The 26,545-nt window shown below is 42.7% G+C and overlaps 1 protein-coding gene across 2 annotated transcripts in view; it reads right to left on the bottom strand.

Moving 5' to 3' along the window:
• DCLK1 (doublecortin like kinase 1) overlaps nt 1-26,545 on the bottom strand; it is a 347,490-nt gene that overhangs the window by 146,227 nt on the left and 174,718 nt on the right. For both annotated transcript variants that reach the window (XM_069601562.1, XM_069601561.1), the window contains exon 4: nt 10,814-10,913. In XM_069601562.1, coding sequence (XP_069457663.1) covers nt 10,814-10,913 — 100 coding nt within the window. The remainder of the gene's footprint in view (nt 1-10,813; nt 10,914-26,545) is intronic.

Here is a 26,545-nt window from a genome sequence, read left to right as displayed (position 1 = left end):
GGAGGAGCCTGGCAGGCTACAACACGCGGTGTCGCGCAGGAGTTGGACACGACGGAGTGACTAGCATTTCTTGGGCACTTACCATATTCCGGGCACTGTAATAGGAGCCGTGTTACAGAGATTAAAGACACGCAGGACAAGCCTGAAGCACCTGCACTTAAGTAAGATGAAATCAGGAGTCTGGGATCCCCGGCTTTTATTCCAGTTCTATTACCTAGTAAGTATGTGATTTTGAACAGTTTCTTATCTGCTGTTAATGACACTAATGTAGGCAACAATTTTTCTGAGAATGAAATGAGATAAAGATGGATAAAAAGAATGAGTAATTAGTAATTGATTGAAACCAAGTAGACGGGGGAGGTTGTAACACAAAGGCCACTCTTTTTTTTTAAACACTGAACTTTTTATTTTGCATTGGGGTATAGTCATCACCACCTCAATGAACATGAGTTTGAGCAAACTACAGGAGATCGTGATGGACAGGGAAGCCTCGTGCACTGCAGTCCATGAGGTCGCAAAGAGTCAGACATGACTTAGTGACTAAACTACAACCACAAAGAGCCAATGAACAATGTTGTGGTAGTTTCAGGTGAACAGCAAAGCGACTCAGCCATACACAAACATGCATCCATCCTCCCCCAAACTACCCTCCCATCCAGGCTGCCACATAACATCGAGCAGAGTTCCACACGCCAAAGGCCACTTTTGAATGAAACCTCAAAGGACAGAAGGGAATTGGGTTTTGGGTGACACAGGAGAAAGGGAAGAACATTCCCGGTAGATGGGACAGTATGAGCAAAGGCAGAGATGCAAAAATTAAGCAGTCTTTGGGGAGACCAGTGAGCAGTACTATGGCTGGAAGACACGGGAAGAGGCAAGTGATGAGAACGCTCTACAAAGACACAACGAAGCTGACTTACTGCATGGGAGGACTAGAACTGTGTGCCAAGGAGGACCTGGGCAGTGGAAGGCTCGTCAAGGGAATTTAGGAGAATCAATCTGTGTGCAAACATGGCTGGCATCAGGAAACCAAAGTGAAGAATCTTATAAGTCTAAGCAAGAGATTATGAGAAAGTAACCCAAGATGAAGGCAGTGACAACGGAAACCAGGAGAACAAACTGTCGGACGGGAGGAGTGAAGGTGAGCGGACAACAGCAGGCAGCTCCACGGTGACAACCTTGGGGTTAAGCAGAAGGCCGAGGCCAGGCACTGGAACGGGGAACACAGAAGGAGAACAAAGGTGACCAAGAAGATGATAAGTTCAGCTGTGGGCTGTGCTGAATTTCAGGGGGCTGTGCAAAAATCGGAAAGCAGTTCATGAGAGAAAGTTGGAAATATGGTTCAGGGTTAGAGATGTAGATTTGAGAGGAGGTACACTCAAAGATGAAGCATGTGTTGTCAAACGTAAACGAACTTGGGTTTGAACTCTGCCTTCCACACTAACTAGCTGTGTGGCCTTGGACAAATTGCTTATCATCAAAGCCTTAATTTCCTTAATTGTAAAATTGGGAAAATTATACATACTTCAAAGGCTCTGCTTATTGCGTGCCATCTGGTTGCCATTTGTCGCCGTCACTGTCTGCCATAACCATCAGTGCTGAAACCATTAAGGTAGATGGATTTGGCTAGGAACAGACAGCAATTAAGTAGAAAAAAGAAGAGTTGAGGAATGAATCTTAGGAAACAATTATGAGGGGCTATATGACACTAGAATAAACTTGAAAGAATCTTAGGAAGATTCAAGGAAGTGGGCAGAAGAACAGGACAGACCACGAAGGACGAGGGGCATCACCGAAAATGTCCAATGTGTCTCTATTCCTGCCCTGGAACTATGTTCATCTCTACCTCTTTGTAGAGACACAGATGTAGTGAGTGGATGCATGGATTCAGGAGCTGGGCTGGGGGAGGGGGGTGGTGGGGAAGGGAAGAGTGGGATGAATTAAGAGGTTAGGTTTGACATAAATACACTACCTACCATGGGTAATGTAAACAGCTCGCAGGAATCTGCTGTGTAGCACAGGGAACTTCTCTGTGATGACCTAGATGGGTGGGGAGAGTGGGGGTGCTCCAAGAGGGAGGGAGTACCTGTGGAGGCATTGCTGATTCACTTTGTCTAGAGCAGAAACCAACACAAAATTGTAAAGCAATTATACTTCAATAAAAAAATACAGACAAATACCTCCAAGGAGTCAGGAAGGAAAAACATGGAGAATACGGGATATAGTGATGTGACGATCATCCTTGTTCAGTGGAACTATTATGTAAGGGGAAATGAGATTTTCATTCAAACTCCAAAAGGATGTGTATCAGATACACAGAGTGAATTGTGAGACGGATAAGCTTCTAGAAAAGTCCACGTAGATGCAAAGAAACGATTGATTACTGGCCTTAAGTCTTCTTACCCACTTTCAAAGGTATAAAAGGCTTAATTCATTAGAGAGAAAGGGGACTTCTGAGACAGATCTCTTTAGAAAGAGCAGTGCTGTGAACCTCTGAACCCCAAAGGAGGGAAGATGTTTCCTCTCATCCCAGCTGGGGCTCCCCTGGCAGATCTGAAGAGCTCAGTCAGCGTCATCCATGGATGGAGGGAGATAACAGACTGGTGTTTGAGTGTCTGGTTTTTCTTCCGAGAACCTCTGGCAGCAGAGTAAAGGAGATTCGCTGGCAATGAGTGGCCTGTGGTTGGGGCAAAAGACATATGAATGCAGTGACAAATCTGAGGGAGTGAGCTGGCATGAAGATAATTTACATTCTTCTCAAGAGGATCATCTGAGGCCAACAATCAGAGCTTTGGAACACAAGGACTGAGGCAGAAGTAGCCAAAACTGGAAGAAACTGAACTGACCACAGCGAAGAAGAGCTGAATGTTCCCAGTGAGAGTCCCTGAGGACCCGATGCAAACACTCAACAAGAGACTTTGCTGAGCACCTGCTCTCATGCCCAGAGAGGCTGGGCCACCACAGCACAGTCATGAGGACCCACCACCCACTCCTCATCACCCACCTCCACTGCCCCCTTCCCTACTCCGACCCTGGAAGGATCAATAGCAGAGAGGTGGCGAGTAAAGAAGAGAGAAGGTATCAATCCCACTTTTTGTCTTCCTGCAGAGAAAGAACTCACTACATTGGGCCCTGGATCCATAAGGAAAAACCATTCCAATTTGGAGTGACTACTACATAGGACTACATGTTTCCTCTTCTGGACTGAGATGATGATTTGCAGCTACAAGAGTTCATAACACTTTTTACTATCTTAGGAAAGAATAGAAAAGTCTTTTTTTTACACATTTTTTTTGACAATAATAAGTTTTAAATAATAATAATCATTTTTAAAGTCTTAATTGAATTTATTATAACATTCCTTCTGTTTTATGTTTTGTTTTTTTCACTGTAAGGCATGTGGAATTTTAATTCCCTGACCAGGGATCAAACCTGCATCCCTTGCACTGGAAGCAATCAGTTCAGTTCAGTCGCTCAGTCGTGTCTGACTTTTTGTGACCCCATGAATCACAGCACGCCAGGCCTTCCTGTCCATCACCACCTCCCGGAGTTCACTCAGACTCACGTCCATCAAGTCAGTGATGCCATCCAGCCACCTCATCCTCTGTCGTCCCCTTCTCCTTCTGCCCCCAACCCCTCCCAGCATCAAAGTCTTTTCCAATGAGTCAACTCTTCGCATGAGGTGGCCAAAGTACTGGAGCTTCAGCTTTAGCATCACTTCTTCCAAAGAAATCCCAGGGCTGATCTCCTTCAGAATGGACTGGTTGGGTCTCCTTGCAGTCCAAGGGACTCTCAACAGTCTTCTCCAACACCACAGTTCAAAAGCATCAATTCTTCAGAGCTCAGCCTTCTTCACTGAGTGTGAGTCCAACTCTCACATCCATACACGACTACTGGAAAAACCATAGCCCTGACTAGACAGACCTTAGTCAGCAAAGTAATGTCTCTGCTTTTGAATATGCTACCTAGGTTGATCATAACTTTTCAAAGCAATAGTGGAGGACAATTTTGTAAATTAAAAAAAAACAAAACTTTTTTTTTTCAGCATCCCATTTGCCCAAAGGTATAAAAAGTGAATTAGGAAGAGGAGATGGACCAGGGATTGAACCAGCACCCCCAGAACTGGAAGCTCAGAGGCTAAACTACTGAACCATCATGGAAGTCCCAAGGGAACAGAAAAGTCTTGAGAGATTTTCCCAAGTGTCATTCAGTGACAAAAGAAGAACTTTAACCATCATTCAAATTTAAAAGATAGTGGAGGACAATTTTGTAAATTAAAAAAAAAAAAAAAAACAACTTTTGTGTTTTCAGCATACCATTTACCCAAAGGTATAAAAGTGAGTCAAGATGAGGCAATGGAGGTTTCAAGGACAGTATTTTTAAAGCTATTTGGCAGAGACAGAGAGGCATTGTGGTTTGATGAGATGATCAACAGCTCCTTTAGGATAGGGGAAATTGAAGCATGGTCATAAATTGAGAAGAAAGAGATTATAAAACCGAGGTAAAACAACAAATGTTCAGGAACAGCAGGAAGGGAATGCTGAAAAGGCAAGGTCACAAAGAACAGAGAAGACAAAGTCAAGAACGTTATCATTGCCAAAGAAAGACTCTTCTTCCTTTGAAAGATGGGAGGAGGGGAGAAAATGAGTGAATGTTCAGGGACATTTTGATCTAGAAGGACAAGGAAACAAAATAGTTTACTGTGAATTGGCTTTGATCATCCTGGTGCTCTATGAGGAAAATTCATCTTCTAAAAATGAAGGCAGTGGGTTGGTTTTACTACTCTGGAGGGCAGAATTAGGACCACTGTGAACAGGTCAGAGAGAGATTTATTTAGGGTCAATATAAGAAAAAACTTATTTAAAACCAGCACTAGTGGAAAGTGGAGCTGGCCTTCTCATAAAGGTGTAAGTTGCGAAAGAGCGTTTTGGTTGGGGATAGATGAACAACTGTTGCAATGCTGTCAGGAGGGACTGCAAACCCATGGTTTCCAAGACGCCTCATGTATATCATTCATTCTCAATGCTATATTTTGTTGGTTTTTTCATGTCAACAATTCAGGTGTCACTGCTACCAAATACAAGAAAAAGAAGCCCATGAGGACTGGAAGAGAAAACATAAAGGAAAGATGTGTTATATTAATACAATGTCTTTCTTTCCTAAGGAGAAAAATCATATTTTCATAGAAAAGGAACTAGCTGGTACTCAAGTTAGATTCTGTCTCCAAAGTAAAATGTGTCTCTACATGTCTCCAAAGTATCTCTAGGTCTCCACAGCTTGGCAGCGAATCAAATGAGAAAATACCACTGTGTTCTGGGGAACTTTATATTTAAGCATGAGCTAAAATGTAGCCATGGAGGAGGAAGTCTCCAGAACCCCTTCAATTTTCCTACAGCTAAGATGCAATGGAGAACTTACTGACAAGAGCAAAGCATGTAACCCAATGGGCTTTCTGTTCAGAACTCATAAAAATGCATACCCGATTTTCTATTAAAAAAGAAAAGGTCACAGAAGCTTGGCAATTATTCACCACTACAGTTATAATTTTTTTTGAAATAAGAACTGTCCATTCCTAAGATCAAAATCTATTGAACCTATCAAGTATTCCAGCATCAGGTACCACACACCTGAAATAAATCTGCTCACAAATTCCATTTAAACTGGCCACATCATCCAATTAAAATTTAAACCTATAAAGAATTGTCAGTCTGTTGTGACCCGTCAGATATTTTACCACAATATTACTCCAAAGAGATAAAATATACAAGCAAAAATTAATATTTTGAGTCAAAGTTCAGCAGCCAAGATCCTCTGACAGCTTCAGATATAAGTAATATTAAAAGTCATAGGAGGGTCCTATTTCATGGAAGTGTTACTGTCGACAATTATTTGTGTCTAGCGCACTGCCTGGCACATGGTAAGTTACCTTAGCTAACTGAATAAATGAATGGATGTATGAAAGAATGGGCTTCCCTGGTGGCTCAGATGGTAAAGAATCTGCCTGCAATACAGGAGACTGCCCCTGAGTTGGGAAGATCCCCTGGAGGATAACATCACAACCCACTCCAATATTCCTGCCTGGAGAATCCCCATGGACAGAGGAGCCTGGTAGGCTCCTCATCAAAGAATGAATGACTTTTGCCAGCAGTAGCTCAAAAGCCACTGTGTGAGGAAGTCTGGTCAATCCAGACACTACGCGTCTTTCTGGTGTCCCCAGTGACCTTGGGGACTGTTTCTTGTGATGTTTCTTGGCATCACCAGCCCCAGGACAAAGCAGCAGATCCATTACAATCCCTCTAACCCAAATCAATGTGGACCTAAGGGCTGGGACTTCCTGAACATCATCAGCTTTAGAAATCTGACTGGGTCTACATGTCATTTGGTTTAATCTTCCAGAGATTCCCTCCAGAAAAGGGTGGGTATCTTCAAAGGTCGCTGCATCTCCTCTCACCTCCACCACAGGATTAGAAGTTGAGAGTGGGAAAAGAGCAATAGATAGTCACTTTTTTGTTCTAAAGCGCCCCGGCAGCACATCTTGATGACATCTGCCTCCAATTAAGCCCTGCAAACGCAGCTATGTGGCTGAGTCCAGCTGCAGTCCACCAGGAGGTGTATTTCAGCTGAGGTGTCATTCACTAACATCATTCACTAAGTAATAAGGAACACAGTTTTGAACGTGCTTTGACATTTATTATCTCATTTGAGGTCCATTACAACCCGGGGAAGGGGGGAAAGGTGTTTTACAGAATGGAAAGCAGGCTTGGAGATGCAGAGACCACACAGCAAGCAGGGCACCAAGCTTGGGCCAGACCTTTGTCTCCTAACCTTGTCCAGTATTGCTTCCATTGTGCTGGGTTCTAACCCGATTTTCTCATCACCCAGAGCTGGGGAAAGCAATGAGGACACTGTGGTGCCTCGTGCCTGATGTAGTTTCTGCTGCACCTCATTCAGGACCTGAGTCCTTGTTTCCAAGGTCAGGATGGAATACTTCTGGGAACATGTATCCAGAGGGTCCTGGGTACCCGATACCATCAGGTCCACGAGAGAAAGCTGAGGAAACGTCCCTTCTCAAATCACATACCCAGGAAGAACACTAGACTCCAGACGGGTCTGCCTACTGCAGGAGGAACCTGGACTAGCATTCCCCAGAGACAGGACTCTTTGTTACAGCAACCTCAGGAGACAGATAGACAACACCCAAACAAAAATATGAAGTCTGGAGTCATGCCTATTAACACCAAGGAATTAACATTAATGCCTATTAACATTAAGGAATCAAGGGCACAGGGGAACTGGTAAACAGAGAAGATAACAGAAAGAGAAAGGCAAATACCATATGACGCCACTTATACGTGGAATTTAAAATAGGACACAGATGCGCTTATCTACAAAACAGACTCACGGACAGAAAGCAGACCTGTGGTTGCCAAGGGGAGGGGGGAGAAGGTGAGGGATGGACCGGGAGTGTGGGGTTAGCAGAGGAAACTAGCATATGCAGAGTGGCTAAACAAGGCCCCACGGTGTAGCACAGCAACGTGTATTCAGTATCCTGAATCCTGAAATAAACCATAATGGAAAAGAATATAAAAGGGAATGTGTGTGTGTGTATATATACACACACGCATACACATATATACGTGTGTGTGTGTGTGTAACACCAAATCAGTTTGCTATACAGCAGAAATTAACACAACATTGTAAATCAACTCATTTCAATAAAAACATTAAATTTAATTTTTTAAAAAAAGGATGAGTGAGGCTGAAACTCCTGAGCAGGTGTCAGGCCTGGCAGGGGTGAAGTAGGCAGGTGAGGAAACTGGCCAAGCGACTCCAGGGGGGGGTTGGCTTTGAGGGGTGGACAGAAGGTGACATCCTGTGACAGGCTCCTCACCAAGGAGTTGCTTTACCCTCCTGGGTAGAGGTAGGCATTTCTCAACAAAATCCTCTCACTTTTTAAGGGCAACAAATTATAAATTCGTCAGTTTATCTTCAACATACAAGCGAAACTGTGTGAAGCTTCCTGTCTCCAATTTGGCATTTCCCTTGACTATGTTTCATCATTTCTAAATTAGACCGCAAGCCATGACTGAGGAAGGATCCCCTGGCCTGTGTCTCTATGTATAGTCCTTCATCCACCACACTAGAAGGTGCTAAAAAGCCAGCGATTGATGACGATATTGCTAAAATGGTTACATTTGGAGCTGGAAGAAGGAAAGTATTTTTTTCTGTGAAAACGGGGGAGGAAGAAAGCCCCCTCGCAGTTTCTAATATTGATCTGGCTCCACTGTAGTCCCATGAAATAAACGTCTATAAAGTCACAATGTCTCACTGGAAAGACCTTAAGAGCCATCTCCAGGAGCTTTCCCAGCAGTCATCAGGGGAGGTATCATTTGCTAATCCTGAACTCACTGCAAGCTGGCTTAATTTCAAGAGACAAAATAAAAGTGCTGCCTTGTGGCAAAAGCCTGCTTCTTGGTGCCATTAAATCAAGCAAAGCCTCTGCACCAATATTAATTCAGTCACTGCTGGTTCCCCCGCTCCCCGTTGCCCCTCCTTTCAGGAAGCCCCTATGGAAGAGGCCAAAGGAAGCCTCGACGTGCAAATATCGTTTAGCAAGTACAGATAAGCTGCAGCAAATCATGCTCAGAGCACTTAAAAAAAAAAAAAAAAAGATTCAAATGTTAATACATTAGCGCCAGAACATGCTGTACAAGCGACAGGGAAACTGCAGTTGTCAACGTGTGAATTTAGTCTCGGGGTAGGTTCATGCCAGGAAGTAAAAAAAAAAATCTCAATTTAGACTTCGTCTCTACCCCTACCCCAAGCCACGTGCTTCCCGGAGGATACGGGGGAGTACACGGTTACTCAGCAGATGTACTTCACACCAAGAAACGCTCGGGGTATATTCATCCCAGGAAAGGATGTGCAGTTCTCCCTTCGTCACTCAAGTTTTAGTCTGAAGCAGCCCTTCACTGGGCCAAGCCACACATCATGGGCAACATCCCCCGACTCCCGCGTGTGCATGCACGCGTGTGCCCGAGTGTGCATGTATATATATGCATTCTTATTCATGAGAAAGGCTTCTACAGGGAAATCATGGGGATTTTGCTGTTCAACATTTCAGAAAGCCGGCCTGCCCATCACAACGGATGAACATGAGTAGGCTGAAGCCACCTGGGTTGAGAGAACAGTGTCAAGGGCGAAAGTCCAGCCCCAAGGCCACACCAAGAGAGGCAAGGTCGGGGAGAAGCCCTGAGTCTCCCTGGGGGCGGGGGGGACACGGAGGGCGGCAGAAGCCCAGGTCAGCTCTGCAGATTTGAAACCAAGCTGGATTCCAGTTCAAGTCTGACAGGCTGTTTTTCTGTTATCAAAGCAGCAGACTCAAACTTTTTCATTTCAGAACGCATCTGGTCTCTCTGTCCGTCCCATTAGAAACAGCTATCTTCTTTAAATTGGAAATCAAGGCAGTTTATTCTTTTCAAAACTGTGCTGTCGGCTCTTCTGCCTGACTTCTAACCTTCACTTCTTTTGCACAACAGCTAAGCTGTCTCATCTGAAAAAGGGGTGGGCTGGGGGAGCCCGCCCCTGGCCTTCACATGAATGATAGATTTGCATCAATTTCTGTCTCCAAGGAGAGTCTATCAGAGATAAAGATGCCAAGTATTTAGAGAAAACTTATTTAGAGGGAAAGAGGTACCAAACCACTCTCCCAGCCTTTTCAACCAAAACATCAATAACTTAAATCTCTTCAAGTGATAGAGCTGCAAAAACTTTTATTAGGCATTTAAAGTTTTAATGATAAAGGGGCAACATCTCTTATTTTTATCCCTCCCTATACACCTGAAGACATTTTAAAATGATGAAATAACTGTAGTGTGTTTAAATGCATGTACCTGATATGCACATACGTATATAATATAGATATTCTATGTGAATGTATATCAGCCATATTTGGAGCTCCAGTATTTCCCACCCACTTGGTCAAAAGCTCATTAATTTATCTGCATTTATCTAGGCAATTCATTATCACTTCTAAAAGTGCTCCCAAGTAGCAACAATTTGAATTAACAATAAATATGTACTATGTCCCTAATTAAATCAGAAGACATATGACTTAGGAAAGGTCTCTCTGTTCAGGGCAATCGTCTTTCCTGTGATGCTGTTAAGATTCTGAGATGATTTACGGTATCAGAAAACATCATTCTTGAAGTTACAACCTTTCACATTCATTTCCCAAGATGTATCTTTCCCTCTTTATCAATGGTTCCTTCTCTATCAATTGGGGAAAAAAATCACTTTTCATTTTCAAGTGAAGGATGCTTTTTCTGATCCTTCACAGATCCTAATGACACACAAATTCTGACATATTTAAAGGAAAAGGACACAAGACCATCCTTCTCAGGACCTACAGGAGAAAGGAGGCCATGAGAAAGCTGAGTCTAGACACATGCTCAATAACTTCACGATAACACATCTTTTAACTACGAGTTTTGATATAAATACGTAATTAAAAAGTAGACATTAACACCATGATTTTTCTATAGAACACCAATGTAGTTAACAAAATGGTTATAAATTAGTCACTGGTAATTTATTCTTCTAAATGATTTAACCTTTCAAATGATCATTTCATCTGTTTTCTATATTATAAAAAAATCAAAGAAATTCGAGATATGGGAAAGCCATGTTGGCTGAGGATCTGAAACTGATTTGGTAGCTTTCGAGTTGACATAATCTTGGCCCGAGTGCAGCTCATTTTGGAAAGCTGCCTCAAATTTCCCCTGGTTTTGAACTTTTTTTTTTGTTTCCTTACCACTTTCATCTAGCAAGAAATCATCCTGGTAACGGAACTTCTCCGGTCCACATGCAATAAAAATGTCATCGTCACCAAAAAAGTCCTGAAGGCACATCACCTACAAGAGAAAAGCGTGGCACTCAGCAAGGGGTCAGCAGCACAGCAATTACAGCAAAGCATCCCCGCCAGTGGACATCTGCATACAGCCACTTCCCAGCTAATGGAATCAACAGGGCCGCTCCTCCGGAGGAATTTCAAAGGGAGGTTTTCCAGCATCTGTTACTAGTAAGAAACATGTTCCGTTTCAGTGGTGCAGGAAGGCGGGAAAAGGGACATAGAACCGGTAACTCACATTTATGACCTGACATATCAATAGGCTAGGAGGCAGGAGCCCTTTATTTTCACAACAGACTGGACACAGCAACTTATAGAAAAGGAGCGCTCCTTCACTCCTCTGATTGTAACCGTCCTGGAGAGCAGTAAAAGTCAGTGTATGGTTTTAGCAACAAATGTGTTTTCTAGTAACTGATGCCAGAGTTACATGATGATGGTCGCTGGGGCAACAACTAGAGAAAAATATTTGTACCCTAACAGGAATAGCACAATCTCCTTTAGACCCCATCTGTGCTGTGTAAGTCGTGCCCGACTCTTTGTGACCCCATGGACTGTAGCCCGCCAGGCTCCTCTGTCCATGGGGTCCTCCAGGCAAGAATCTTGGGGTGGATTGCCATTTCCTCCTCCAGGGGATCATTCTGACCCAGGGATCAAACCCGCGTCTTTCTGCATTGGCAGGAGGCTTCTTTTACCACTGAGCCACCTGAGAAGCCCAAGATCACGTCTACCTCTATCTAAAACAAAAATGGTGCCCTTCATAAAAGGAATAATAGAAAAAGTCAGTTATTTCGGAGATTTGGCTACAGAGACGAAGCAACTGTATCCCTCATCTCAAGCTAAGCTGAACTTTAACATTCCCGTGGTTCCCTAGCTTGTGGTCACACAAAGGGAAAGTTTTAAAACAACCTTTTGATATTTTATTCAACTTCTTCTCCAACATGAACTTTGAAAGCTAAATGCCGCTTTTCAAGTAAATGTAGTCCAGATGAATAATTCTGAGCTTGCTGCTCTCTCTCTGAATATGTGGATGTGCAGGGTAATGCTTTTGCTGTTGTTGTTCACAGTATGTATAATGCCAGTAGAAGGCACCGGAAATGCTTCTGATTTCTATCTATTTTTAATTTTTTTTGACCACTTGGAGCAGATTGTAAAGCGGTCACTTGAAGGCACCATTCAGAGCTGCGTGAAATAGACTTTCGTATTTATTTATTGCATTTTCCCTTGGATATTTGAGGATCAGAGACAAGCCTTCCTGTGTCTGATGTGTGAGAGGTTTTTGGTCTGTGCTTCCTGTGAACCCCTTCCCTTATGTACTGGTACTTCATCCGCAGAGCACCACTGGGGTTGTGGGGTTCTGCTCCTTGTCAGTTCCCGTAACATGACCCTGACAAGTCAAAGATGCTGGAGCGCTTACAGAAGTGAGGTGGGGAAGGATAGCATCGTTCAGAGCCCCAGATGCAATGCTATGGAGGCATCAGATAGTTTTTCTTCAATAATCCCTCATTCCCAAACAACTACTTGGACAGAGTGAAGTCAGAAAGAGAAAAACAAGTACCATATATTAACACATACATGTGGAGTCTAGAAAAATGGTACAGATGAACCTATGTGCAAAGCAGAAACAGAGATACAGATGTAAAGAACAAACATATGGATGCCAAATGGGGAAGGGAGGTGAATTAGGAGATTGAGATTGACATATACACACTATTGTTACTACGTATAAAGTAGATAACTAATGAGAACCTACTGTATAGCGCAAGGAGCTCTACTCGGTGCTCTGGGGTGACCCAAATGGAACGGGAGTCTGAGAAGGGGGCGGAAATAGACATACTATAGCTGATTCTGGGGAAGGAAATCGCTGCCCACTCCAGGATTCTGGCCTGGAAAATTCCATGGACAGAGAAGCCTGGAGGGCTACAGTCCATGGGGGTCGCAAAGAGATGCAACGGAACGCACACAAACACACACAGCTGATTCACTTTGCTGTACAGCAGAAACTAACACAGCACTGTAAAGCAACTGTACTCCTATAAAAATTAAACAACAACAACAACAAAATCCCCACAAATAACCACTCGGCTGAGGTCTTCAGAATGATACTTCTCTCACAGTTTGACAGTGAGCATTAAGTGTGAGTGAGGGACATCCATGGTGGTCAGTGCTTATTCTGTCTCTAAAAGCTTGAAAACACAGGTGACTTAAGAGACTGTAAGCATCCAGGAAGATGAACGGAAGGTCTTCAACACTCAGAAGCTTTGATCGTCTACTTGGGGTTAATAACAGGCCTTTTGAACTGAGAACCCGCTCTCTGTTACACTCCTTTCTATCAGATTCCAACCATGACTCTCTTCATTTGTATCTTCATGACACAGCACCCCGGCACCGCGACCCCCGCTTTCCTGATCATCGCGGGAGTCATCTCAACCAACCCCGCCCAGGCCGTTGTCATTTTACTCGTGTAGGTCCATACTGTGCCGACTATCTGTCCATTAGCACACAGCACACAGGCATATAAAAATGAGTAGGAATGGGAAACCATGTCTTATTCAGGCAAGAACGTGAACAATTAGCCTAAAAAGCAGTATTTCCTAAAGAGAGAATGATTAATAGAATTTGTGCCCCACAGGGTCCTATGGCCAAAGAGATTTGGAAAATATTTCTCCAACATAAACAGACTTCTTTGTTTTGTGCTCTGTCACTTCAGTGGTGTTCGACTCTTTGCGACCCTATGGACTGTAGCCCGCCAGGCTCCTCTGTCCATGGGATTCTCCAGGCAAGAATACTGGAGTGGGTTGCCATTCCCTTTTCCAGGGGATCTTTTCGACCCAGGGATCGAACCTATGCCTCTTGCGTCTCCTGCACTGGCAGGTGCGTTACCACTAGCGCCACCTGCGTTTGTTCCTTCTGATCGTCTCAAGCCCCTGACTGTGCTAAGCACACGGCAACTCCAAAGAGGAGACACAAAAATACAGTCTTTCCCAGACTTCCTTGATTCTGGAACTCTCCTCATCAGCATGGTATGCTCCCTTATTGGATAGGCTATGCTGACAGCTGTTAAGTGAAGAGAATTTAAATTCATTCAAACATTTAAGCTGGACCTACTCTGTGCCAGGCTCTGTGCCAAACATTATGATGACAAAGCTCCAATGGTTGAAAAATACTGTTTTCCAAAAGAAAGAAAATGCCCTTTCTTTCCACATATTCCCATCATTTGCATTTCAGAACGTCAGTTGGCCAACCAGATCACCTCTCTCTACTGGTGGCTACTTTATGCCACTGATAAGTGAACAAATAACTACCAAAACTATAACATGTTATGAGCAGGTTGCCAGCCAACCCCCATCCATCACATCCAGATGACCATCCTCCCAGCCCGAGACTCAGAAAATAGAGCGACAACCATACAGACTGGATGGTTTAGGTAGAATTCTGTTCCAAGTGGAAACTGAAACATGATGAACTTTTGATGTTGTTTCCAACTCCAGGACTCCAAGAACATAAAAGGAACACAGTGATGGCTATGGAAAAGTAACTGTCATCACTCACACACACACAAAGAAGGCAGGGAGAAGTCCTTTCAATGCCAAGCAACATGTATCCATTTACCTCTCAATCGTGAGTGAGTGAAATCAAAGAATTTGTTCAACTGTCAGAAACTGTGATGTTTTCTATGCTGTCTGCTCTGGCATCATTTATCCATTTCCCTGCTTATAAAACTCCCACCCAGAGAAGGTGGGTAGGGTCAGTAGATCAAGTTCAAATTTAGAAAACTGCTCCCTGTTAGAAGCCTTGGTAAAAGAGCTGATAGCAAAGGAGGCTTAAACACCAGGTTACAATAAAGATGGATTTAGGATAATCTATGCACTTTGACTGTCTGTGCTCTCACTCTCGATCACTGAGCTGGAGGTAGCTACAAATGTATTCTATCCCATCTAACAATAGAGGATAATAGAGGAAGATTTATAACCCTTTTTTCTAGGCCAATATACTTGGAGATTTTTCCTTTAGGCATTATAGTATTTTCTGACATCAAAGGATTAGAAAAGATAGAGAAATGTAAAACCAGTACTGTGCGTAATGATCTGATTTGATACATCTATGCAATGTTATTCCTTCTTAAGTCTGAGGTTCTCAAAAGTCAGTGTGGTAACCAGCTTTGAGAAACAAGTTCCATTTATGGATTAAAACAGCAACAACATTCCTTGCTACAAAGAGAGAGTGACAGTTGACCTTCTCCTCTGTGAAATCTCTAGTCAACAGGTATCAGGTTATTGGAAGCATCCATCAAGACTGGGTCCAAGAAAGATGCAAAGGCAGAGAGATGACGTCTGAGAAAAGAAGTCCAGTCCAGCCTGTCCCTGTCCACCATCACTCCTGCCTCCAGAAGAGGTGGTACAATCAGTGTCCATCTATCTCTGTGGTCTCCATGGCCACAGACGCTGCCCCAGCACCATCTCCCAAACCCAGACCTTCCCTGCCCCTCCTCAGCAACCCCATCACCACCTCAGTCCACAGCTTAGCCTCCTACCTGTGGACCATGGTTTTGCTCACTCCCACCTCCTTTCTCTCCCACTGATCCTACTTAGTTCTCTTAATCTCCTTCTTCTTAGTAAACTTTCAGTCTCTCTCTCCATGGCTCACACAAACACCTATGACTTATCATCACACTGAAGTTCATCTTTGAGCGTGGCATTCCAGAATCCTCAAAATCTGCTCCGAACCTAGCTTTCAAGTTCATGGTAGCTTCAGCCATGAGATGCTGCCTGATACTCAATAAGTGTTGATATGGATGGATGGAAGGATGGCTGGCTGGACGGACTGATGGATGGACAGACAGGTGGGTGGATGGATGGATGGATAGATGAATGGTTGGATGGATAGATGGATGAATTTAAGTACTATGCTCTAACATGAAACACGTTCCAATTTATCTGCTTTACTTTCTCTCCTTCGAAAGGACTTTTTCTATCTTATGTGTGTGTGGCTTTGGAACAATTTTTTTTCCCATTAGGTATCCCCTTCTATTAACTCTTTGACTACTCAAATCCCTTCTATGACTCAAGCCTCCATGGAAGATCTAAGCCTTACCTTCTATCTACACTGCAACCCAAAGTGACTCACCCCTGCTCTGAACCCCTAGTCCTCACTCCATAAGTGTTCTCTGGGCACCACTGTGTGAGGCCTTGAGGACAGGACTGCCTTCAGCCTTCACCTCTTCATTTCCAGGGCTTAGAACAGACTGGCACTCCAAGGAACTCCTAACACACTGCAGTGAATTGGAAATTCAGCGGAGAGGAAGCTGCAGCGCCTTCCAGCAGTTTGTCGTGGGTCCGGAGGCAGGTGGCTGGGGTGCGGCTCCTGCTCTGCCATGACCACTGACCCGAGCAAGTCAGGAAACCCCTGTTTCTAAAGATCCTAAACTCCGGGCAGAGATGGTGCCTCCCTGAGTGCGATTCTGCAGCCCAACAGGGACGTCCACTCTGGGACAATTCTCCAAGAGCACAGCCAGGTCGTAAAAGCCCAGGGTTCTGCATTAATCCAGCTCCGCCCCTCAGATGTTAATCTCTTCATGTCTCCGTTTATTGTTTTGGTTGTTTTAAGAATTTGACTGCGACTCAGAAGAGGATAAACCCTCAATACATTTTAGCTATTTTTATTAGCCCCAATACAGTTTTCCTTCCAAATAAGTACAAATCAAATGCATAGCTAATATAAACAAATAAATAAATTTTTAAAATGCAGCAGATAGCTCCCGGCACAACTGGCTTCTATTGTAAAAGTAGATTTGGGTCAAAGGTAGCATATGGGTGCCCCTTCTCACTTTGGGTCTAGGGGGTCCTATGGGTCAATCGTTTTGGAGCAAAGCACAGTTTTAAAAATATATATTTACTTAAGGTCTTCGTTGCAACAGGTGGGATCTGTAGCTGTGGCATGCGGCATCTTTTTAGTTGGGCCAGTGGAATCTAGTTCCTGACCGGGGATCAAAGCTGGGCTCCCCGCATTGGGAGCCCCGAGTCTTAGCCACCGGACTGTCAGGGAAGTCCCACGAAGCACACTTTGAATTAGCATCAGGGAGCTGATACGAAGCCGGCTGCAGTTGCTGACAGCAAGTTGGGTTCATGCCCCAGGTTTCCACTGAAATGATGCTGTGAAACTCACCTGCAAATATGTTCACCAGCGACCACATGAATATATAGTTCTATGAACCACTGTCTTAATCAGGGACTCTTGGGGCCAAATTTTAGTTTTTGTGGGAGCTGGAGATGCGTATTCCTCTGAGAAAAGTGTCCTCTGTCAAAATGTCCCTACACTAGAAAAGGCATTATATGCAATTTATAAAGCAGGTAATCAGTTTATGGCACAAGGCGCCATCAATCAATTTTCAGTTCTTACCTAATGCTTTGGTTATTATAAGAATATATGTTGTTGTTCAGTTGCTAAGTTGCGTCCGACTCTTTGCAGCATGCCAGGCTTCCCTGTACTTCTCTATCTCCCATAATTCACTCAAAATCGACCACGTCCATTGAGCTGGTGATGCCATCCAACCATCTCATCCTCTGTTACCCCCTTCTCCTCCTGCCCTCAATCTTCCCCAGCATCAGAGTCTGACCCCATGAGTCAGCTCTTCGCATCAGGTGGAAAATCCAATCCCAAATAGAAACACTTTATTGCATCTGAGGTTATCCCTGGGGATGATTAGCATACTACCATATCCATATCTCAAAAAAGATGGGTGATTGTAATTGCCAGATATGCTGGAAAAAGCCTTTGAATGAAGGTCATGATACATAGATTCTGGGCACAAATTTGGGGTAGTCATATAGAATTGGACCAGTTACCTAAGTTCTCTTATCAGTTTCTCTAATGGTTCTATGTTTTACCATAGTAGTTATGTGATGAAGATATCAAGAAAAGATATGTGTGCGTGTGTGTGACAGAGCAACAAGAACCTTTCCATATACATTATTACACTTAATAGTCAGTGTACATTATTACATTTAAGCCCCTTGGCTATGGAGACAGACTATGAGACAACAGTTAGATGCTATTTGGAGAAAGAAATGGCAACCCACTCCAGTATTCATGCTTGGGAAATCCCCTGAACAGAGGAACCTGGCAGGCTACAGTTCATGAGGCTGCTAAGAGTCGGACACAACTGAGCAGCTAACAGTTTAGATGCTATTAATATCCCTCCCAGGTTTCCCAGGTGGCTCTAGTGGTAAAGAACCTGCCTGCTAATGCCAGAGACTCAAGAGACTTGGGCTTGATCTCTGGGTTGGGAAGAGCCCCTGGAGTAGGAAGTGGCAACCCACTCCAGTATTCTTGCCTGGGAAATCCCATGGACAGAGGGGCCTAGCGGGCTACAGTCCATGGGACTGCAGAGTTGGACACAACTGAGCAACTGACCACACACACACACAGTATCCATACTTTACAGATTTAGAAAAACTTAGCCAGATTAAACAGAAGATCAATAGGAATTTGAAACTAGGTCAGTCTGAATTCAAAGGCAGGCTTTTACCTGCCAAGTTTCAGGAAAACAAGACTATTCAAATGCATAGAAACATATACCCTTGCATTCACATATTATAAATTACAGCTGATAAAACCACTTAGTTATCCTATAGTGTATAATGAAAAGTTATCTTAAAGCAAGTTGGAATTATTTCTTTGACTCAAGGAAAACATATTCAGTTTTCTGACATTCTTTATGTGAAATCTGAAATCATATCTTTCCCATTAACTTGCCATCATGCACTCTCATCACAGGGGGCCAAGCTGCTTGTGGAGGGGAAAAAAAAAAAAAGCACTGACGAAAATATGGACTTCCTCTCCTCTGAGCTTCCGGTTTGAATTGCTCTGCAAGGGCAAGGATTCAAACAAAGGCAATAAAAGCATCTGCTATTTACACATTTCCAATGCAGGACTGTGGAATCCACTTCCCCTCACTGGAATGAGATCTCCATGGTGACGCTGACATCACCAGCTTGGGCGAGATTCTCAGCAGCGCTTGTGTGATGAGATTTTCTTTACAAGAGCACCCTCTAGCAATGAAATAAGGGATATCTCTGCAGCTATGGCCTTACTCGTTTGAAGCCACACCAGCTTGTGTTAGACACACTAGTGTATTTTCAGTGGAATTACAAGCAACTACAAAAATAAAAGCCAAGAAATTCAGTCCGTTTATTGACATCACTGATTATGGTCTATCCTTTCTGTTTTAATATTATTTTCCTAAAAAATATTTATAATTCCTCATTCTTCTTGATACTAGTCAAAGAGCATAGCTTTAAAGGCTCTGTTGACTACGTTCTGATGAGGTAATCTTTACCAAAAGGAAAGCTTATATCTTAAAAAAAAAAAAAAAGTTCAGTCACCTGTGTATCTAAGGTACCAGAAGCAACAATTTCCTTTCTACGCAATTCACAATGTGACCAATATAATTAGCTCTCAGTGAAAATCTGGCACATAAAGGCCCCCTCCTCTTGCCAAAACTTAATTTTGAGAAGGTTTCTCTTCCAATTTCATTCCATACTTGGCTTCTTTCCTCATATCTTAGTATCGTTACGCCACATGCCTTGTAAGTCAACCATTGTGAATTTTCCTGTTCTTTAAATCATGCAATTCCATACATTTATGGTTCTGAAATATGTCTACAATTAGTTTATCTCCAGCTATTAAGTATATGTTAGGTGTAGTCCCTTTATCACCTCCTCATTTCTTTGATGAGAAACTTAATGCAAATAGCGATTTATTTTAAAATTGCTCCTCTAGCTAGACATTTCTAAAAAAAGAAAAATATTTTCAAGAAAGTCTGATTCTTCCCTAGAAAAAAATATAGTCAATAAAAAAGTAATAAATTATTCTAATAAAAGTAAAATAACAAACAGATAAGGAAAGATCCTCAAACTGCTTTCTACAAGTTTGAAGTTCTAACATTCTTTTTTTTTTTCTTTTTTTGGAAAAGTGGATAATATTGTTGAAATTCAGAGTTGGCTAGGAGCTAACACTGGAATAACATGCTGATGGTTAAGGAAATGGGGAAAAAAAAACAACAACATTCTCTTTTGAAATGCAAGGAATTTAATTTGCTGGGTCAACCAGAAAAAATCCCAACAATTAAGGAGTGGAAAGTGCATGTATTCCTTGAGTGTGCTCTCAGACTCTGGCTCACATGGATGTCTTGTGATGGACAGAGGAGCCTCTCTGAGGGAGGAAGGCATTCTTCATCCAGGGTTGCCTTATCTAAATGACTCATCTTTCATTACATATCCTGTTTTGCTTTGTTTAATATTAACATCTCTTTTTCTCCTTCTTCTTTTCTTTTTAATTATAAAATGACCATCTAATACCTCCTTGGACTGCAAGGAGATCAAATCAGTCAATCTTAAAGGAAATCAACCCTGAATATTCAATGGAAGGACTGATGCTGAAGCTCTAATACTTTGGCCACCTGATGCAAAGAACTGACTCATTGGAAAAGACCCTGATGCTCGGAAGGATTAAAGACAAAAGGAGAACAGGGCAGCAGAGGAAGAGATGGTTAGATAGCATCCCCCACTCAGTCGACATGAATTTGAGCAAACTCCAGGAGATAGTGGAGGTCAGGGGACCCAGGACTCTCCTGGTCAGGGGAGTCCATGGGGTCACAAAGAGTCAGACTGAACAACAACAAGTACCCAGGAATGACTAGGTGCACTGGCTCTGCCACCTAACAGATGTGTGACCTTGGGCAGCTATTGAGTATCCTCAAGTCTCAGTTTCTTCATCTGTAAGATGGGGCTCTCAGCACTCGGCACCATGCCTGGCCCACAGGGAGTGCACAGGGGGTGAGCAGCTGCTCCTTGTCAGTGCTGGCACTGGTTAGAGCAGGTCTCTGGACCAGGCATCCTGCTGAGGAATCTGGGACTATTTCTTAAGAACAGAATACTAAAACCTTTGAACATCTGGGAAAGAGAGGTGTGGAGAACAGAGCTGACCTTGGAGGCTTTCAATTCTGCCCTCTTGACAAGTTAACGCAACCTCAATCCCATTGCTCTGTCTGGTTTCTCCTGTGAGACATAGCCCCTGTGGATTACCACATCTTTATAATAGCTTACTCTGGGGGTTTCTTACTCAGGGGTAAAGAATCCACCTGCCAATGCAAGAGACATGGGTTCGATCCCTCTTTGGGGAAGATCCCACATGCTGCAAAGCAACTATGCCTGTGGGCCACAACTACTGATCCCGTGCTGTAGAGTCTGGAAGCTGCAACTACTGAGCCCACGTGCAGCAACTACTGAAGCCTGTGCCTGCCTGGAGCCCTTCCTCTGCAAAAAGAAGCCGCCGCAAGGAGAAGCCCACACGGTACAACTAGGGAACAGCCCTAGTTGCTAGTTGCCTAGTTGCTAGTTCTCTAGCAGCCCCCACTCGCTGCAACTAGAGAAAGCCCATGCAGCAATGAAGACTCAGCGCGGCCAAAAATGTATTAACTGAAAAAAAAAAATTAATACCTTACTCTACTTGCCACCAGCTTCCCAGGTGGTGCTAGTGGTAAAGAACTTGCCTGCCAAGGTAGGAGACATAGATGCAGGTTTGATTCCTGAGTTGCGAAGATTTCCTGGAAGAGGAAATGACAACCCACTCCACTATTCTTGCCTGGGGAATCCCATGGACAGAGGAGTCTGGAGGGTCCATAAGGTCACAAAGAGACACGACTGAAGCGAGTGAGCATGCACGTAGGCACTTGCCATTCCACTTGAGGAGGGGAAGCACAGTCCGAGAAAAGTGGAAGTGTCACGCAGTTCTCTCTTTAAAGAGGGTACAGATAATCTCTGATCTGAGCTCAGAAGCAAACGGTTCACCCAGCCCCAGATGGTTGCTCCTGTCTGTGTCCACCCAGATCGCTATGCTGAAATCCTAACCCAAAGGTGATGGTATTGGGGAGCAGGGCCTTTGGTACATGATGAGGTCATGGATCTCTGTCCTTATAAAAGAAGCCTGAGAAGGTTCCTTCACCCCTTCTACCAGGTGAGGTTACAGCAAAAAGACGGCCATCCAGGCTCTCACCAGACACTTGACCCTGGATTCCTCAGCCTCTAGGACTGTAAGAAGTAAAACTTCTGTTGTTTATGACCCACCCTGACTGCAGTATCTTGTTACAGCAGCCCTAACGGGCTAAGACAATGGATGTTCAAGCTGAGGGCTGCCATGCCTCAAAACTGGCTTACTGGACGAGCCTTATTATTCAAGTCATTCTTCTCAGGGCTAGCAAGAGTTCAACTTAATATGCTGTCACTCAGAGGATCTTCTAAAAGATCCATGTAAATAGGCAGTGGAGACTGTGACTTGGTTTCTAATTAGGCAGAAACATTGACTATGATCATTGGAAAAATAAGAAATAAAATCATTATGTGATACACGAAGCCAACGAATGCAGAGCACTTCAAAGCAGATGAGGAATAACAATCCCCAAGAGGAAAATGTGGCTGCAACAGTTAATACTTAGTTGTCTGCTTAACGTCTGAACAGAGGTGCTGGGCATAATGGGAGCTTCAAACCAGTCTGAAAAACACTTCAAGCTCTCACTGTCAAGGCTGAGAGGTGCTTAATTGCCCTTGGTGAGAGTCACAACACAGGTCCAGTCTGGCTTTGGTAGAGAACACAGATGAGGGAAGGGCTTCCCTGGTGGCTCAGTGGTCAAGAATCCGCTTGCCATGCAGGAGACACAGGTTCGATCCCTGGGTCAGGAAGATCCCTGGGTCAGGAAGATCCCCGAGAGAAGGGCATGGCAATCTGCTCCAGTATTCTTTCCTGGAGAATCCTGTGGGCAGAGGAGCCTGGTGGGCTACAGTTCAAAGTGTCAGACAGGACTTAGCGACTAACACTTTCAATTAAAAAAAAATATCCGTAACACCACATAAACCAACAAAAGGCTCCTCTGGGTTGGATTCAGTCCACACAACTTTTGATTTAGAAACATCCACAAAAAGCTCCTTGACAATAATTACACTTTGAAAAAGGATTTATGAAAGTGTGCTCCTTCATCCGTGTCTATTCTATGCACTTGTGTTTGCGGTAGAGCGTGGTCACCTTCTGCGAACGTACAGATGAAGGCCAAAGAGCTGATGTTCTGAGATGCTTCCACTAAGCGTTCAGAAGCCTGGGAAATACCACGAACAGGGCGCACATCTGAGGCAAATGAAACTAAGGACAAAGGAAAGGTGTCACTGAAAAGGTAGCTTAATATGTTTTGTGGCGGATTTCCTGGTGAGCAGGTAAATTAGGAAGCTTAAGATTGCAAAGGCTGGGCTTCAAATCCAGAGGACCAAACCCAGTCCACAAAACCTGTGCAAGGCAGCACCCTCAGATGTAGCTTCTCTGGGTCAGGAGTTTAAAATGTACTTAAAGCACCTAGCTGCTCTCTTGCAATTTTATGGACTCTTTTAACTCAACATGCACATGCCAATCAACTGGTGCTGTGACTCTCCCTCTCAACAGTGCAGAAGGAGCCCAAAATCAGTGCAAAGGCCTGAGATGTGCCAGGCCCTGAAGAGAGTTGTAACTAACATCATTACATTGATTTCTCAAAAGTGCCCTTTGGTAAAACATGATTTTTTTAAAGGTATGCAAGAAAATCACAATACAAAGAACTGGTAGCTTTTTGAGGGTAAAAACACAGACTCCGCCTTTTACATTCTTGTGCACTGGCTTGTCACTTGGGGTTGCAGGCAAAAAACGATATTCCCAAACTCATGGAAGCACACTTCTGCCAAGAAATTTGTAAACTACTTGACATTAAACTATAGAGTTGGTTGCTTTCAATCTATTTCTAGTTCTAATCTACTTGTCTAAATTTATAGCTTGACATTAAAAGATTTTTTATATACATTTCAAATTAGTCTCAAGTAAACATTTTTCCCCAAATGATGATGTTCCCATAAATCTGAGATCTAAAATGACTGTTACTATCACCACCATCATCATCTACCCCATGACCATCAACTCTGTGGCCATCATCACCACTGGCACCACCATCTCCAGTGGGAGTGCCCCTAAGATACTGCACAATTTTAAAATTTGTCTCTTGACAGTGGTCAGTGTTCTGCATGGTGGATGTTTAACCACTTCTAATTGAGAATAATGATTCCAGTAATATTTAGTCCAAATGCAACTGAAAATTACATTCTAAAATCATTATACAAATTACTTTCATTGTACCCCAACTCAAATGCAGCTAAGATAAACATTTATATCAAAAATATAAAGTCTCTCCAATAGGAGGGATTTCCCTGGGAGTCCAGCGGTTAAGACCTTGCCTTCCTGAAACACTGCAAGAAACATATTAATCAAATTAACAAAGACCAAACACAAAGAACAAATATTAAAAGCAGCAAGGGAAAAACAACAAATAACACACAAGGGGATTCCCATAGGATAACAGCTGATCTTTCAATAGAAACTCTTCAGGCCAGAAGGGAATGGCAGAACATACTTAAAGTGATGAAAGAAAATAGCCTACAGCCCAGATTACTGTACCCAGCAAGGATCTCATTCAAATATGAAGGAGAAATCAAAAGCTTTACAGACAAGCAAAAGCTGAGAGCATTCAGCACCACCAAACCAGCTCTCCAACAAATGCTAAAGGATCTTCTCTAGACAGGAAACACAGAAAAGGTGTATAATATCAAGTCCAAAGCAATAAAGCAAATGGCAACAGGATCATACTTATCAATAATTACCTTAACTATAAATGGGTTGACTGCCCCAACCAAAAGACAAAGACTAGCTGAATGGATACAAAAACAAGACCCCTATATATGTTGTCTACAAGAGACCCACCTCAAAACAGGGGACACATACAAACTGAAAGTGAAGGACTGGAAAAACATATTCCATGCAAATAGAGACCAAAAGAAAGCAGGAGTAGCAATAACCATATCAGATAAAATATACTTTAAAACAAAGGCTGTGAAAACAGACAAAGATGGACACTACATAATGATCAAAGGATCAATCCAGAAGAAGATATAACAATTATAAATATATGTGCACCCAACATAGGAGCACCGCAATATGTAAGACAAATGCTAACAAGTATGAAAGGGGAAACTAACAATAACACAATAATAGTGGGAGACTTTAATGCCCCACTCACACCTATGGATAGATCAACTAAACAGAAAATTAACAAGGAAACACAAACTTTAAATGATACAATAGACCAGTTAGACCTAATTGATATCTATGGGACATTTTACCCCAAAACAATGAATTTCACCTTTTTCTCAAGAGCACACGGAAGCTTCTGCAGGATAGATCACATCCTGGGCCATAAATCTAGCCTTGGTAAATTCCAAAAAATTGAAATCATTCCAAGCATCTTTTCTGACCACAATACAGTAATATTAGATGTCAATTACAGGAGAAAAACTATTAAAAATCCATACATATGGAGGCTGAACAACACGCTTCTGAATAACCAACAAATCACAGAAGAAATCAAAAAAGAAATCAAAATATGAATAGAAATGAATGAGAATGAAAACACAACAACCCAAAACCTATGGGACACTGTAAAAGCAGTACTAAGGGGAAGGTTCACAGCAATATAGGCTTACCTCAAGAAATAAGAAAAAAATCAAATAAATAACCTAAGTCTACACCTAAAGCTACTTGAAAAGAAAGAAATTATGAACCTCAAGGTTAGTAGAAGAAGTAAAGAAATCTCAAAAATTAGGGCAGAAATAAATGCAAAAGAAACAAAAGAGACCACAGCAAAAATCAACAAAACCAAAAGCTGGTTCTTTGAGAAGATAAATAAAATTGACAAACCATTAGCCAGACTCATCAAGAAACAAAGGTAGGAAAATAAAATCAACAAAATTAGAAATGAAAATGGAGAGATCACAACAGACAACACAGAAATACAAAGGATCATAAGAGACTATTATCAGCAACTATATGCCAATAAAATGGACAACTTGGAAGAAATGGACAAATTCTTAGAAAAGTACAACTTTCCAAAACTGAACCAGGAAGAAATAGAAAATCTTAACAGACCCATCACAAGCACGGAAATTGAAACTGTAATCAGAAATCTTCCAACAAACAAAAGCCCAGGACCAGATGGCTTCACAACTGAATTCTACCAAAAATTTAGAGAAGAACTAACACCTATCCTACTCAAACTCTTCCAGAAAATTGCAGAGGAAGGTAAACTTCCAAACTCATTCTATGAGGCCACCATCACCCTAATACCAAAACCTGACAAAGATGCCACAAAAAAAGGAAAACTACAGGCCAATATCACTGATGAACATAGATGCAAAAATCCTTAACAACATTCTGGCAAACAGAATCCAACAACATATTAAAAAGATCATACATCATGACCAAGTGAGCTTTATCTCACAGATGCAAGGATTCTTCAATATCCACAAATCAATGTAATTCACCACAGTAACAAGTTGAAAAATAAAAACCATATGATTATCTCAATAGATGCAGAGAAAGCCTTTGACAAAATTCAACATCCATTTATGATAAAAAAAAAAAACCTCCAGAAAGCAGGAATAGAAGGAACATACCTCAACATAATAAAAGCTATATATGACAAACCTTATGTCAGCAAACATTATCCTCAATGGTGAA

This window comes from Ovis canadensis, chromosome 10 (genome assembly GCF_042477335.2).
Source record: "Ovis canadensis isolate MfBH-ARS-UI-01 breed Bighorn chromosome 10, ARS-UI_OviCan_v2, whole genome shotgun sequence".
Taxonomy (NCBI): Eukaryota; Metazoa; Chordata; class Mammalia; order Artiodactyla; family Bovidae; genus Ovis; species Ovis canadensis.
This window is presented reverse-complemented; position numbering and strand designations above follow the sequence as displayed.